Source organism: Coregonus clupeaformis, chromosome 1 (genome assembly GCF_020615455.1).
Source record: "Coregonus clupeaformis isolate EN_2021a chromosome 1, ASM2061545v1, whole genome shotgun sequence".
Lineage (NCBI taxonomy): Eukaryota > Metazoa > Chordata > Actinopteri > Salmoniformes > Salmonidae > Coregonus > Coregonus clupeaformis.
Genome location: NC_059192.1, coordinates 6,348,303 through 6,363,783, shown reverse-complemented (window position 1 = coordinate 6,363,783; position 15,481 = coordinate 6,348,303). Strand labels below are relative to the sequence as shown.

The 15,481-nt window shown below is 46.5% G+C and overlaps 1 protein-coding gene across 3 annotated transcripts in view; it reads right to left on the bottom strand.

Moving 5' to 3' along the window:
• Positions 1–15,481, bottom strand: part of LOC121575446 (ATP-binding cassette sub-family C member 3) — a 77,834-nt gene that overhangs the window by 15,920 nt on the left and 46,433 nt on the right. Inside the window, exons 8-18 of one of the 3 annotated variants that reach the window (XM_041888601.2) lie at positions 12,980–13,219; positions 8,746–8,923; positions 8,454–8,615; positions 7,861–7,953; positions 4,502–4,705; positions 4,151–4,297; positions 2,541–2,628; positions 1,508–1,574; positions 1,283–1,409; positions 919–1,095; positions 532–699 (exon numbers count right to left, since the gene is read on the bottom strand). In XM_041888601.2, the coding sequence (XP_041744535.1) occupies positions 532–699; positions 919–1,095; positions 1,283–1,409; positions 1,508–1,574; positions 2,541–2,628; positions 4,151–4,297; positions 4,502–4,705; positions 7,861–7,953; positions 8,454–8,615; positions 8,746–8,923; positions 12,980–13,219 (1,651 nt within the window). Of the gene's footprint in view, positions 1–531; positions 700–918; positions 1,096–1,282; positions 1,410–1,507; positions 1,575–2,527; positions 2,629–4,150; positions 4,298–4,501; positions 4,706–7,860; positions 7,954–8,453; positions 8,616–8,745; positions 8,924–12,979; positions 13,220–15,481 lie in introns of those variants that run through there. The other 2 variants (XR_006002359.2, XM_041888804.2) reach the window with 2 other exon arrangements.

Here is a 15,481-nt window from a genome sequence, read left to right as displayed (position 1 = left end):
CAATATTTGTCTGCTGCAGAGAGACAAGAGAGAGCATGAGACAATGAGTTTTGATCAGTCAGGGAAATTAAAGTGCTGAAAACATGTTGGCATGTTTGACTTAGGGTCAAAATGTCGATAAAATATTACAATATGTAATATACATACTGAATTTACACACCCAAGTGTTGCCCATTCTAACCAGCTTCTATACTGAAGTTTCTTATCTGCGCAACAAAGTCATAGATATGCTACTAAACCAATCAGCAGAGCGGATGGAAAACAAACCACAGGAAAGAGCTACTACTTCCTCTATTGTAGATGAGGACTCTTCAAATGGGTTTTTACTATATCTGAACTAGACAGAATATAGCTTATGTACTTATTGCCACTTCTGTCCATTCTGACATGGCTATGCAGTGACTGACCACCAATGATTGTTGATAAAGGACAAGATATCTAACCAGTCCATTTCTCTCTGCTACCACTCAGAATGTGTCTCTCTTCTTCTGTAGTGTATGGAGAACAGAGCAGAGTGACTACTCTCCTCACCTTGCCCTGCAGCGCCCCCTCTGGGCCAATGGCGTGGTCGAAGATGTGTTTGGCCACGTGGGCGTCCACGGCAGACAGAGGGTCGTCCAGCAGGTAGACATCTGCCTCGTTGTACAGAGCTCTGGCCAGACTCACCCTCTGTCTCTGGCCACCAGACAGGTTGATACCCTGAGGGACAGACAGACAGACAGACAGACAGACAGACAGACAGACAGACAGACAGACAGACAGAGAGAGAAAAATCACTAGCAAATCACTGATTTGTTGCTTTTAGACTCGAAGACCTAACTTAGCTCCCAGAGCTAATGCCTAAGGTTTAGTTCAGTGGGCTAACATGAACTTTAGCTCCAAAAACAACCCATGTTAGATACTATACCATCTCCCTACCTTCTCTCCGATCTCGGTCAGGTCTCCTCCAGGTAGTACTTCCAGGTCAGGGGTTAAGGCGCAGGCCTCCAGACAACGGCGGTACTTCTGCTCGTTGTAGGCCTTGCCAAACAGGATGTTGTCTCTCAGAGTGGCGTTCTGGATCCAGGCCTGCTGGGGGACGAAGGCCACCGAACCCTGGAGGAGAGGAGGAGTGAGGGAACTCCGTACAGCTGAAAACTACAACTAGACCCTAACAATCAATCAGTCGATCAATCGATCAATCAATCAATAAATAAATTGACCCACCAATCAATTACCCATTCAAGCAAATTACCCACCAATCAACCTTCAGTTAGTATAATTGAATTGAGTGCAGACGTACCCGTATGGAGATGTCTCCCTCCAGTTTCTCCATCTCTCCCAGTAGAGCTGACACCAGAGAAGACTTCCCACAACCTACATGTCCTACCACAGCTAGCAGAGAGCCCTGGGGCACCATCAGGTTTATACTGCGGACAAACACAAACACACCCACGCCCATCAGCAAAGTGTATTCGTTCCCTTAAATGGTTATTTGTCCTTTGCATGATGCAACTTGCCAACTTACTTGTGTAGAGCAGGAGGATCTTGTTTTGCCCAGGTGAACTTCCCATTGACAAGCGTCACTGAGCTATCTGAAGGGGAGAACACAGTGTAGGAATGCAAGGCAGTTACAAAAACACATCATGACACAGCATTACCAAACTGGACACTTATAAGTATAAACTCAAACTGTCTCAGAGCCAAGAAGGATAAGCCATGACTATACACTGTGGAATCCCTGTGTCTAATTCCCTTAAGCTACCTCAACGTAGAGTCTAAAATGTTTATATTACAAAAGCCAAGAGTAATGACTACAGTATGCAGAACCAAAATGTATTACAATAACCCCCATCGTTACTTATTGAAAACTCAACTGCCTGCAATAATGTCAGGCAGTCGCACCATGGCAAGGCCAATGTCAACATGACTTATCAGAAACATAGACCATTAGAAAGACTCAACAGAAACAGACCATTAGAATGACTCAACAGAAACAGACCATTAGAAAGACTCAACAGAAACAGATCATTAGAATGACTCAACAGAAACAGACCATTAGAATGACTCAACAGAAACAGACCATTAGAATGACTCAACAGAAACAGACCATTAGAATGACTCAACAGAAACAGACCATTAGAATGACTCAACAGAAACAGACCATTAGAAAGACTCAACAGAAACAGACCATTAGAATGACTCAACAGAAACAGACCATTAGAAAGACTCAACAGAAACAGACCATTAGAATGACTCAACAGAAACAGACCATTAGAATGACTCAACAGAAACAGACCATTAGAATGACTCAACAGAAACAGACCATTAGAATGACTCAACAGAAACAGACCATTAGAATGACTCAACAGAAACAGACCATTAGATTGCCTCAGAGGCCCCGTCCCACTAGCTTTCCTATATCCTATCCCTTCATGTCAGTGAAAACCTAAGGCCTATCGGAAAAGCCTAGTTAGTGAAATGGAACCAGCCCAGCCAAGTTTGGGCTGCTTTCTTGGTCAGCTTGGGCTGGTTCCTTGGTCAGAAACGTCCATGTTTACTTGTGGCAGTGTTATTCTTGTCCACAGACTCTGGGTCCAGCTCTTCATGACTCAGGAAGTCCTGGATACGCTTCAGAGACACGCTGGCCTGAAGAGAAGCTAGAGTCAACACAATGCACATATATACACACACACACACACACACACACACATACGAGGAGTGACAGAAGGGGTAAGAGGAGGAGGAGGAGGAGAGTGATTGGAGGAGGAGGGTGATAGGAGGAGGAGGGTGATAGGAGGAGGAGGAGGAGGAGGGTGATAGGAGGAGGAGGGTGATAGGAGGAGGAGGGTGATAGGAGGAGGAGGAGGAGGAGGGTGATAGGAGGAGGAGGGTGATAGGAGGAGGAGGAGGAGGAGGGTGATAGGAGGAGGAGGGTGATAGGAGGAGGAGGAGGAGGAGGGTGATAGGAGGAGGAGGGTGATAGGAGGAGGAGGGTGATAGGAGGAGGAGGGTGATAGGAGGAGGAGGAGGGTGATAGGAGGAGGAGGAGGAGGAGGGTGATAGGAGGAGGAGGGTGATAGGAGGAGGAGGAGGAGGAGGGTGATAGGAAGAGGAGAGTGATAGGAGGAGAAGGAGGAGGAGGGTGATAGGAGGAGGAGAGTGATAGGAGGAGAAGGAGGAGGAGAGTGATAGGAGGAGAAGGAGGAGGAGGTGATAGGAGGAGGAGGGTGATATGAGGAGGAGGAGGAGGAGGGTGATAGGAGGAGGAGGAGGAGGGTGATAGGAAGAGGAGAGTGATAGGAGGAGAAGGAGGAGGAGGGGGAGAGTGATAGGAGAAGGGTGATAGGAGGAGGAGGAGGAGGAGGAGAAGGAGGAGGAGGGTGATAGGAGGAGGAGAGTGATAGGAGGAGAAGGAGGAGGAGGGTGATAGGAGGAGGAGGAGAGTGATAGGAGGAGGAGAGTGATAGGAGGAGAAGGAGGAGGAGGAGGAGAGTGATAGGAGGAGGAGAGTGATAGGAGGAGGAGGAGGAGGAGGGTGATAGGAGGAGGAGAGTGATAGGAGGAGGAGGAGGAGGAGGGTGATAGGAGGAGGAGGGTGATAGGAGGAGGAGGAGGAGGAGGAGGAGAGTGATAGGAGGAGGAGAGTGATAGGAGGAGGAGGAGGAGGAGGGTGATAGGAGGAGGAGGAGGAGGAGGGTGATAGGAGGAGGAGGAGGAGGAGGAGGAGAGTGATAGGAGGAGGAGAGTGATAGGAGGAGAAGGAGGAGGAGGTGATAGGAGGAGGAGGAGGAGGAGGAGGAGGAGGAGGAGGGGGATAGGAGGAGGAGGAGGAGGAGGAGGAGGAGGGTGATAGGAGGAGGAGGAGGAGGAGGAGGAGGAGGAGAGTGATAGGAGGAGAAGGAGGAGGAGGGGTGATAGGAGGAGGAGGGTGATAGGAGGAGGAGGGTGATAGGAGGAGAAGGAGGAGGAGGGTGATAGGAGGAGAAGGAGGAGGAGGGTGATAGGAGGAGGAGGAGGAGGAGGAGGAGGAGGGTGATAGGAGGAGGAGGAGGAGAGTGATAGGAGGAGGAGGAGGAGAGTGACAGGAGGAGGAGGAGGAGGAGGAGGAGAGTGATAGGAGGAGGAGGAGGAGGAGAGTGATAGGAGGAGGAGGAGTAGGAGAGCCTACCTGTACAACGCTGCTGATGACTTGGGGCAGCATATTGAGAGGGAACCGTAAGATGTTGAACAGAGACAAAGACACAAAGGCTTTCTCCGCATCTAAAATGTTATTTTTATCCACTGTCACGTACACTGCAAACGTCATCAAAGCAACCTAAGGAGACATTAAGAATAAAAACATAGAAGTAGATCCTCTGGACAGCTCATGGGTCTGCACTTCAGTTGTCAGTTAGAGTGTACTATTAGTCTTATAAATAAATATTACAAAGAGTTGACCTTCCTTATACAAAATGGTATATAGTGTACAACAAGGATAATATAGATGCAGTGTGTGTGTACATGCGCGTGTGTCCCGTACTAGGAATGGTGCACTGGTCCAGGCCATGGTAGACAGAGCACCAAGGTAGGCCGTCTTGCGGAGCACATTGAGCTCTTTCTGTCTGATCTCCAGAACCTTGTCTTTAAAGGAGTTCTCCCACGCGTACAGCTTCAACACTTTGATCCCGTTCAGAATCTCGTTCATCAGCTTGATACGAGCGTCCTTGTACTGCATCTGCTCCACCTGAGAGAGAGAAGGATGGGAATGGAGAGAGAGAGAGAGAGAGAGAGAAGGATGGGAATGGAGAGAGAGAAGGATGGGAATGGAGAGAGAGAGAGAGAAGGGGAATGGAGAGAGAGAGAGAAGGAGGGGAATGGAGAGAGAGAGGAGGAGGGGAATGGAGGGGGGGTAGAGGGGCAGAGAGGGGGGTAGAGGGGCAGAGAGGGGGGAGAGGGGGAGAGAGGGAAGGGGTAGAGGGGAGAGAGAGGGGGGATAGAGGGGGAGAGAGAGGGGGGATAGAGGGGGAGAGAGAGAGGGGGTAGAGGGGTAGAGAGAGAGGTGGGGTAGAGAGGGGGGTAGAGGGGTAGAGAGAGGGGGGGTAGAGGGGGAGAGATAGAGGGGATAGAGGGGGAGAGAGAGAGGGAGTAGAGGGGGAGGGAGAGGGGGGATAGAGGGAGAGAGAGAGAGGGGGTAGAGGGGGAGAGAGTTGGGTAGAGGGGGAGGGGGGTAGAGGGGGAGAGGGAGAGGGGATAGAGGGGTAGAGAGAGAGGGGGTAGAGGGGAGAGAGGGGGGGAGAGGGGGAGGGGGGTAAAGGGGGAGAGAGAGAGGACATTTAGAAAGCATACTCACTGTTGTTTTTTCACTGTATTTCATCTCATTGAAAGAGGCTTTGATAGTTTTTGTATTCATTAAGGATCCCCATTAGTTCCTGTCAAGGCAGCAGCTACTCTTCCTGGGGTTTATTATGGATCCCCATTAGTTCCTGTCAAGGCAGCAGCTACTCTTCCTGGGGTTTATTATGGATCCCCATTAGTTCCTGCCAAGGCAGCAGCTACTCTTCCTGGGATTTATTATGGATCCCCATTAGTTCCTGCCAAGGCAGCAGCTACTCTTCCTGGGGTTTATTATGGATCCCCATTAGTTCCTGCCAAGGCAGCAGCTACTCTTCCTGGGGTTTATTATGGATCCCCATTAGTTCCTGCCAAGGCAGCAGCTACTCTTCCTGGGGTTTATTATGGATCCCCATTAGTTCCTGCCAAGGCAGCAGCTACTCTTCCTGGGGTTTATTATGGATCCCCATTAGTTCCTGCCAAGGCAGCAGCTACTCTTCCTGGGGTTTATTATGGATCCCCATTAGTTCCTGCCAAGGCAGCAGCTACTCTTCCTGGGGGTTTATTATGGATCCCCATTAGTTCCTGCCAAGGCAGCAGCTACTCTTCCTGGGGTTTATTATGGATCCCCATTAGTTCCTGCCAAGGCAGCAGCTACTCTTCCTGGGGTTTATTATGGATCCCCATTAGTTCCTGCCAAGGCAGCAGCTACTCTTCCTGGGGTCCAGCAACATTAAGGCAGTTATATACACTTTAAAATATTACATGCCATTACATTTCGTAACACTTTACACAACACATTAAGTGTGTGCCCTCAGGCCACTACTCTACTACCACATATCTACAATACAAAAAATGAATGTGTACGTGTGTGTAGAGTGTGTTTCTTATCATGTGTATGTGTAAGCGTGTGTCTGTGCCTGTGAGTGTGTGTGTGTGTCTCTTCACAGTCCCCGCTGTTCCATAAGGTGTTTTTTTAATCTGTTTTTTAAAATCTGATTCTACTGCTTGCATCAGTTACCTGATGAGGAATAGAGTTCCATGTAGTCATGGCTCTATGTAGTACTGTACGCCTCCCATAGTCTGTTCTGGATTTGGGGACTGTGAAGAGACCTCTGGTGGCATGTCTTGTGCTAGTAGTTTAAAAAAGACACCTCGGTGCATTCAGCATGTCAACACTTCTTGCAAAAACAAGTAGTGATGAAGTCGATCTCTCCTCCACTTCGAGCCATGAGAGATTGACATGCATATTATTAATGTTAGTTCTATGTGTCCATTTAAGGGCTAGCCATGCTGCCCTGACGCTGGGCCAATTGTGTGCCGCCCTATGGGACTCAGATTGTGATACAGCCTGGAATTGAACCAGGGTCTGTAGTGACGCCTCTAGCACTGAGATGCAGTGCCTTAGACCGCTGCGCCACTCGGAAGCCTTCTTAGCTACTGTTGTATGGAAAATGTTTTGACAATGGCAGTTTACAATCCAGGGTTACTCCAAGCAGTTTAGTCACCTCAGCTTGCTCAATTTCCACATAATTTATTACAAGATTTAGGGTTTAGTGAATGATTTGTCCCAAATACAATGCTTTTAGTTTTTGAAATATTTAGGACTAACTTATTCCTTGCCACCCACTATGAAACTAACTGCAATTCTTTGTTAAGTGTTGCAGTGATTTCACTCGCTGTAGTAGCTGACGTGTATAGTGTTGAGTCATCCGCATACATAGACACTGGCTCAAAGTCAGTGGCATATCATTAGTAAAGATTGAAAAAGGGGCCTAGACAGCTGCCCTGGGGAATGCGTGATTCTACCTGGATTATTGTTGGAGAGGCTTCCATTAAAGAAAACCCTCTGTGTTCTGTTAAACAGGTAACTCTTTATCCACATTATAGCAGGGGATGTAAAGCCATAATAAATACGTTTTTCCAGCAGCAGACTATGATCAATAATGTCCAAAACCACACTGAAGTCTAACAAAACAGCCCCCACAATCTTTTTATCATCAATTTCTCTCAGCCAATCATCAGTCATTTGTGTAAGTGCCGTGCTTGTTGAATGTCCTTCCCTATAAGCGTTCTAAAAGTCTGTTGTCAATTTGTTTACAGTAAAATAGCATTGTATCTGGTCAAACACAATGTTTTTCCAAAGGTTTACTAAGGGTTGGTAACAGGCTGATTGGTTGGCTATTTGAGCCAGTAAACAGAGCTTTACTATTCTTGGGTAGCGGAATGACTTTTGCTTCCCTCCAGGCCTGAGGGCACACACTTTCTAGTAGGCTTAGATTGAAGATATGGTTGCTCAAAGACAAAAACTAAAAACTGACACAAACCCAGAGTTTGAAGCACAACAGTACAAACTCACAGCAGATCTCTACAGAGCTTTGTTGTTTAACCCTTAGCATTTCTGTGGTAACAAGTTGGACACATGTTTCTACTTTGACCCTTAGAAGAGACGTTGGTTGTTTAATCTATAAGAGACTTTATCATCTTAATAACAATCATCATCATCACTACTTCAACTCCTTGTCACCAACGATAAGCTCTCGGAGTAGTAGAGGGTGTTGTGAATACCTGGTAGGCTCGTGTCCGCACAGCGATGGCAGCATTTAAGGGGATCAGCAGGATCATCACAGCAACACCAGCCAGCACTGACGGACCCAGATTCTACAACACAGAGACCAGGCACGACCAATCAACACAGAGACAAGGCATGACCAATCAACACAGAGACAAGGCATGACCAATCAACACAGAGACAAGGCATGACCAATCAACACAGAAACAAGGCATGACCAATCAACACAGATACAAGGCATGACCAATCAACACAGAAACAAGGCATGACCAATCAACAGAGAAACAGACCAAAGTTCTACAACACAAAAACAAGGCATGACCAATCAACACAGAATCAAGGCATGACCAATCAACACAGAAACAAGGCATGACCAATCAACACAAAAACAAGGCATGACCAAATCAACACAAAAACAAGGCATGACCAATCAACACAGAAACAAGAAATCAACCTATCAACAGAACAGAGATGGACCCTGGCTCGACAATACAGACAGACCAGGCATGTCTAATCAACACAGACATCATCTAATTCGATCTACTCCCCATACAGTGTTCTAGTTACTCCACGGTAAGAAGCCACTCACCAGCCACAGGAAGTATAGTGCCAGTATGATCTGAAGTGGGGCGGACCACAGCATGTTGAGAAAGGTGGTGAGATCCATGAACCGCTGAGCGTCCACTGACATCAGGTTGACTATCTCTCCCACCGTAGACGTACGCTTGGCCGCGTTAGTGATGATCAGAGACTAGGGAGAGAGAGAGAGAGAGAGAAAGAAAGAAAGAACAGAAGAGAAAGAGAGAAAGATTCAGTACTTTTGCCACTGTGGTGAATGTGTGTGTTTCTGTTTGTGTGTGCATGCTTCCGCCTGTGTGCACCTTCCGGTAGATAGCTCCTATGATGGAGGTGCGGAGCCTCATTCCGGTGACGAAGCAGTACTGGAAGTGTTGGTGAAGGATGAGGGTCTGGAGGAAGGCCGTGAAGAACATGAGGAAGGCCAGGGCATAACCCCACCAGGTGGGAGCATCCTTCTGCTTCGTGAACGAGATCAATAATCTGGAGGGAGGAGAGAGGGGGGGGGGGGAGATCAGAGTAGAGACGGAGAGAGAGAGAGATGGGGGGAAAGGGATGGCAAAGGGAAATAAATTGAAATGTATTTTTACTGTTAATAAAATGTCTTGCAGCATAACATACCGAATATACAGTTGAAGTCGGAAGTTTACATACACTTCGGTTGGAGTCATTAAAACTTGTTTTTCAACCACTCCACAAATTTCTTGTTAACAAACTATAGTTTTGGCAAGTCGGTTAGGACATCTACTTTGTGCATGACACAAGTAATTTTTCCAACAATTGTTTACAGACAGATTACTTCACTTATAATTCACTGTATCACAATTCCAGTGGGTCAGAAGTTTACATACACTAAGTTGACTGTGCCTTTAAACAGCTTGGAAAATTCCAGAAAATGATGTCATGGCTTTAGAAGCTTCTGATAGGCTACCGGTAATTGACATCATTTGAGTCAATTGGAGGTGTACCTGTGGATGTACACTGCTCAAAAAAATTGAGGGAACACTAAAATAACACATCCTAGTTCTGAATGAATGAAATAATCTTATTAAATACTTTTTTCTTTACATAGTTGAATGTGCTGACAACAAAATCTCACACAAAAATGATCAATGGAAATCAAATGTATCAACCCATGGAGGTCTGGATTTGGAGTCACCCTCAAAATTAAAGTGGAAAACCACACTACAGGCTGATCCAACTTTGATGTAATGTCCTTAAAACAAGTCAAAATGAGGCTCAGTAGTGTGTGTGGCCTCCACGTGCCTGTATGACCTCCCTACAATGCCTGGGCATGCTCCTGATGAGGTGGCGGATGGTCTCCTGAGGGATCTCCTCCCAGACCTGGACTAAAGCATCCGCCAACTCCTGGACAGTCTGTGGTGCAACGTAGCATTGGTGGATGGAGCGAGACATGATGTCCCAGATGTGCTCAATTGGATTCAGGTCTGGGGAACGGGCGGGCCAGTCCATAGGATCAATGCCTTCCTCTTGCAGGAACTGCTGACACACTCCAGCCACATGAGGTCTAGCATTGTCTTGCATTAGGAGGAGCCCAGGGCCAACCGCACCAGCATATGGTCTCACAAGGGGTCTGAGGATCTCATCTCGGTACCTAATGGCAGTCAGGCTACCTCTGGCGAGCACATGGAGGGCTGTGCGGCCCCCCAAAGAAATGCCACCCCACACCATGACTGACCCACCGCCAAACCAGTCATGCTGAAGGATGTTGCAGGCAGCAGAACGTTCTCCACGGCGTCTCCAGACTCTGTCACGTCTGTCACGTGCTCAGTGTGAACCTGCTTTCATCTGTGAAGAGCACAGGGCGCCAGTGGCGAATTTGCCAATCTTGGTGTTCTCTGGCAAATGCCAAACGTCCTGCACGGTGTTGGGCTGTAAGCACAACCCCCACCTGTGGACGTCTGGCCCTCATACCACCCTCATGGAATCTGTTTCTGACCATTTGAGCAGACACATGCACATTTGTGGCCTGCTGGAGGTCATTTTGCAGGGCTCTGGCAGTGCTCCTCCTGCTCCTCCTTGCACAAAGGCGGAGGTAGCATTCCTGCTGCTGGGTTGTTGCCCTCCTACGGCCTCCTCCACGTCTCCTGATGTACTGGCCTGTCTCCTGGTAGCGCCTCCATGCTCTGGACACTACGCTGACAGACACACCAAACCTTCTTGCCACAGCTCGCATTGATGTGCCATCCTGGATGAGCTGCACTACCTGAACCACTTGTGTGGGTTGTAGACTCCGTCTCATGCTACCACTAGAGTGAAAGCACCGCCAGCATTCAAAAGTGACCAAAACATCAGCCAGGAAGCATAGGAACTGAGAAGTGGTCTGTGGTCACCACCTGCAAAGCAGTCCTTTATTGGGGGTGTCTTGCTAATTGCCTATAATTTCCACCTGTTGTCTATTCCATTTGCACAACAGCATGTGAAATATATTGTCAGTGTTGCTTCCTAAGTGGACAGTTTGATTTCACAGAAGTGTGATTGACTTAGAGTTACATTGTGTTGTTTAAGTGTTCCCTTTATTTTTTTGAGCAGTGTATTTCAAGGCCTACCTTCAAACTCAGTGCCTCTTTGCTTGACATCATAGGAAAATCAAAAGAAATCAGCCAAGACCTTGGAAAAAAAATTGCAGACCTCCCCAAGTCTGGTTCATCCTTGGGAGCAATTTCCAAATGCCCGAAGGTACCACATTCATCTGTACAAACAATAGTACGCAAGTATAAACACCATGGGACCACGCAGCCGTCATACCGCTCAGGAAGGAGACGCGTTCTGTCTCCTAGAGATGAACGTACTTTGGTGCGAAAAGTGCAAATCAATCCCAGAACAACAGCAAAGGACCTTGTGAAGATGCTGGAGGAAACAGGTACAAAAGTATCTATATCCACAGTAAAACGAGTGCTATATCGACATAACTTGAAAGGCTGCTCAGCATGGAAGAAGCCACTGCTCCAAAACCGCCATAAAAAAGCCAGACTGCGTTTTGCAACTGCACATGGGGACAAAGATCGTACTTTTTGGAGAAATGTCCTCTGGTCTGATGAAACAAAAATAGAACTGTTTGGCCATAATGACCATCGTTATGTTTGGAGGAAAAAGGGGGAACTTGCAAGCCGAAAAACACCTTCCCAACCATGAAGCACGGGGGTGGCAGAATCATGCTGTGGGGGTGCTTTGCTGCAGGAGGGACTGGTGCACTTCACAAAATAGATGGCATCATGAGAAAGGAAAATTATGTGGATATATTGAAACAACATCTCAAGACATCAGTCAGGAAGTTAAAGCTTGGTCGCAAATGGTTCTTCCAAATGGACAATGACCCCAAGCATACTTCCAAAGTTGTGGCAAAATGGGACAACAAAGTCAAGGTATTAGAGTGGACATCACAAAGCCCTGACCTCAATCCTATAGAACATTTGTGGGCAGAACTGAAAAAGCGTGTGCGAGCAAGGAGGCCTACAAACCTGACTCAGTTACACCAGCTCTGTCAGGAGGAATGGGCCAAAATTCACCCTACTTATTGTGGGAAGCTTGTGGAAGGCTACCCGAAACGCTTGACCAAGTTAAACAATTTAAAGGCAATGCTACCAAATACTAATTGAGTGCATGTACAATTCTGACCCACTGGGAATGTGATGAAAGAAATAAAAGCTGAAATAAATCATTCTCTCTACTATTATTCTGACATTTTACATTCTTAAAATAAAGTGGTGATCCTAACTGACCTAAGACAGGGAATTTTTTACTAGGATTAAATGTCAGGAATTGTGAAAAACTGAGTTTAAATGTATTTGGCTACGGTGTATGTAAACTTCCGACTTCAACTGTCTAACAAATAATATGGTGATCTGAAAGTACAATGAACGAAGGGCCCTAGAATGAAGAAGGAAAAGAAGCAAAGGGAGGTGACCTTTTTCCATAACGAGCTAACCACCATGACACCTATGTGGTTTATGGAAAATACATTATCTACCTAACAATCTATCACGGTCTCTTCTCTCCAGGAAATAAATCATTAATAACCCCCTCTATACGACAGAGGGGGTTAGGCTTTCACAGAAAGGCGGCCATCATTCAAATACACACCCACTCATGATAGCCTACACAGGTAAGACATTTACACGTTGGCTTTGCATCACATACAAATAAGACCAATAAGGATGAAGACCAAAACACTGCAAAACGTTATTTTCTAGAGATAAGAGACCATGATAGATTGTTAGGTTGATAATTTCCTTACATAATCCACATAGGTAAATACTGTCCAGGTAAACACTGTCCAGGTAAATACTGTGGTAGTGAGAGGAACAATGTTGTCCTGTCACCCTGTAAAGCTACAAGGAAACAAATGCTCCTATGATGGGTCTGATAGAGGAACTACTGCTGCTATATTGCAATATCTCTGTATACAGATCTTTATCTTTACTCAGAACTTAATTTTATTTCAGGCCACGTTCAGCGTGTTCATCTTGACATATAGGCTTCATAAGGAGTTATAATGCTTCGTAGTGCTCTACTTACCTGAGGAGCTGTGGGTTGACGAAGGTGATGAGGTCCTGTAGGAGTTTAAAGGCAGATCCGATGAGGAAGTAGGGTCCAAAAGCCCTGATTAGGGAGCGGAGGAAGGAGGGCTTCTTGGGGGTTTTCTGTTTGGACAGCAACACTTCCACCTCCTCAGGACTGCTCCCCTCCCCTACGTGGTTGGACTCTCCCGCTGGCGGAGGCTTGGAGTACAGAGCCTGGGTGGACTGGTCCTGAGCACTGTGGAAAAAATGGGGGGGAAATGAGTTTCCAGTAGAAGAAGCATTCATCAAATTCAACTTCTTCCTTTAAGTTAGCAAATATACTGTATCTGTCTGTGTGATTTTCTCCCACAGATCTGAATGTGGAGGGGTTAGAATTCAACAGGGGATTAATCAATGAGAGAGAGAGAGAGAGAGAGAGAGAGAGAAGAGAGAGAAGAGAGAGAAAGAGAGAGAGAGAGAGAGAGAGAGAGAGAGAGAGAGAGAGAGAGAGAGAGAGAGAGAGAGAGAGAGAGAGAGAGAGAGAGAGAGAGAGAGAGAGAGAGAGAGAGAGAGAGAGAGAGAGAGAGAGAGAGAGAGAGAGAGAGAGAGAGAGAAAGAGAGAGAGAGAGAGAGACAGAGAGAGAGAGACAGAGAGAGAGAGAGAGAGAGAGAGAGAGGAGAAGTTTTGGCATTTCGATGCCATTACTACATTGTAGCAGAAACACTAATTTATACGGTAATTTGGGGTATTATCAGTAGTTAATTACTCTGAAACATTTTACTGCAGCATACTGTAAATGATGGTGCATTGTGGGAAAATGTTGTTGGAGGGGAAATAATTGCAGTATTTTTGAATGGTACTGTAATTTCACCCCTCAGAATACCCTACCGAATCTTTGGAGCACCAAAAACCTTTTGACCACTAATGGGGGCATGGTTTGTTGTTTGGAGAGAATGTGTGGAACAATGGAGGTTAGAGTTCATCAGACAAGCTGGTGTTAAGTGATTTTTGGACCAGAGATTTACATTTGAGTCATTCAGTAGACGCATTCATCTTAAGATAGTTATGTACGACAACCATCTCACAGTCATCATAAGTAAAACATTTCTCAATAAAGCAGCCAGCTGCAAAGTAAGTCCAACATAACTGCGGGGCCCACGGCTGTGTCGCCTTGACAAGCTGAAGCAGAAAGTCGTTTTGGGCTAAAAGCGTCTGCTAAATGGCATATATTATTATTATTATTAAATGTTTATGCTCTAGGAAGTTCGTTTGACAAGTTAGAGCAGAAAGCTTTCTGGGTAAAGTTAAAAGTTGCTTTTGATAAGTTTAAAAGGGGAACAATTTATATTTTTCACTTTGAGAATCTATAGAAATGTTATATAAATCCAATCAATTACTAAGATCGTAGGATTGGAATGATTTATAAAAATGGCTGTCTTTTATCAGAGAGAAAGCAGGTGCTTTCTGTTTAGAGCAGAAAGCAGGTTTAACCTGGCTACCAGCCGGACCAGCCGGGGTATGACAATTCACTGCAGCAGCCTGTTGGAATGCATGATGTGAACACTGCACCAATGTTCTATCTGTGTTTTGTTCCAATTTCTCTCTGACTTTCTTACTGATCTGTGGTGTGAATCCTCAGTCTTTGATACTAGCATGCACACTAACCATTTTTTTTTTTTTTTTTTGGGGGGGTCCTCCGTCTTTTTTGTGTGGATTTAACAAGTGACATCAATAAGGGATCATAGCTTTCACCTGGATTCACCTGGTCTGTCTATGCCATGGAAAGAGCAGGTGTTCTTAATGTTTAGTATACTCAGTGTAAATTAAATCACAGGAGGTTGATGGCACCTTAACTGGGGAGGACGGGCTCGTGGTAATGGCTGGAGTGGAATGGTATCAAATACACCTTAACTGGGGAGGAACGGGCTCGTGGTCATGGCTGGAGTGGAATGGTGTCAAATACACCTTAACTGGGGAGGAACGGGCTCGTGGTAATGGCTGGAGCGGAATGGTATCAAATACACCTTAACTGGGGAGGAACGGGCTCGTGGTAATGGCTGGAGCGGAATGGTATCAAATACACCTTAACTGGGGAGGAACGGGCTCGTGGTAATGGCTGGAGCGGAATGGTGTCAAATACACCTTAACTGGGGAGGACGGGCTCGTGGTAATGGCTGGAGTGGAATGGTATCAAATACACCTTAACTGGGGAGGACGGGCTCGTGGTCATGGCTGGAGCGGAATGGTATCAAATACACCTTAACTGGGGAGGAACGGGCTCGTGGTAATGGCTGGAGCGGAATGGTATCAAATACACCTTAACTGGGGAGGAACGGGCTCGTGGTCATGGCTGGAGCGGAATGGTATCAAATACACCTTAACTGGGGAGGACGGGCTCGTGGTCATGGCTGGAGCGGAATGGTATCAAATACACCTTAACTGGGGAGGAACGGGCTCGTGGTAATGGCTGGAGTGGAATGGTATCAAATACACCTTAACTGGGGAGGACGGGCTCGT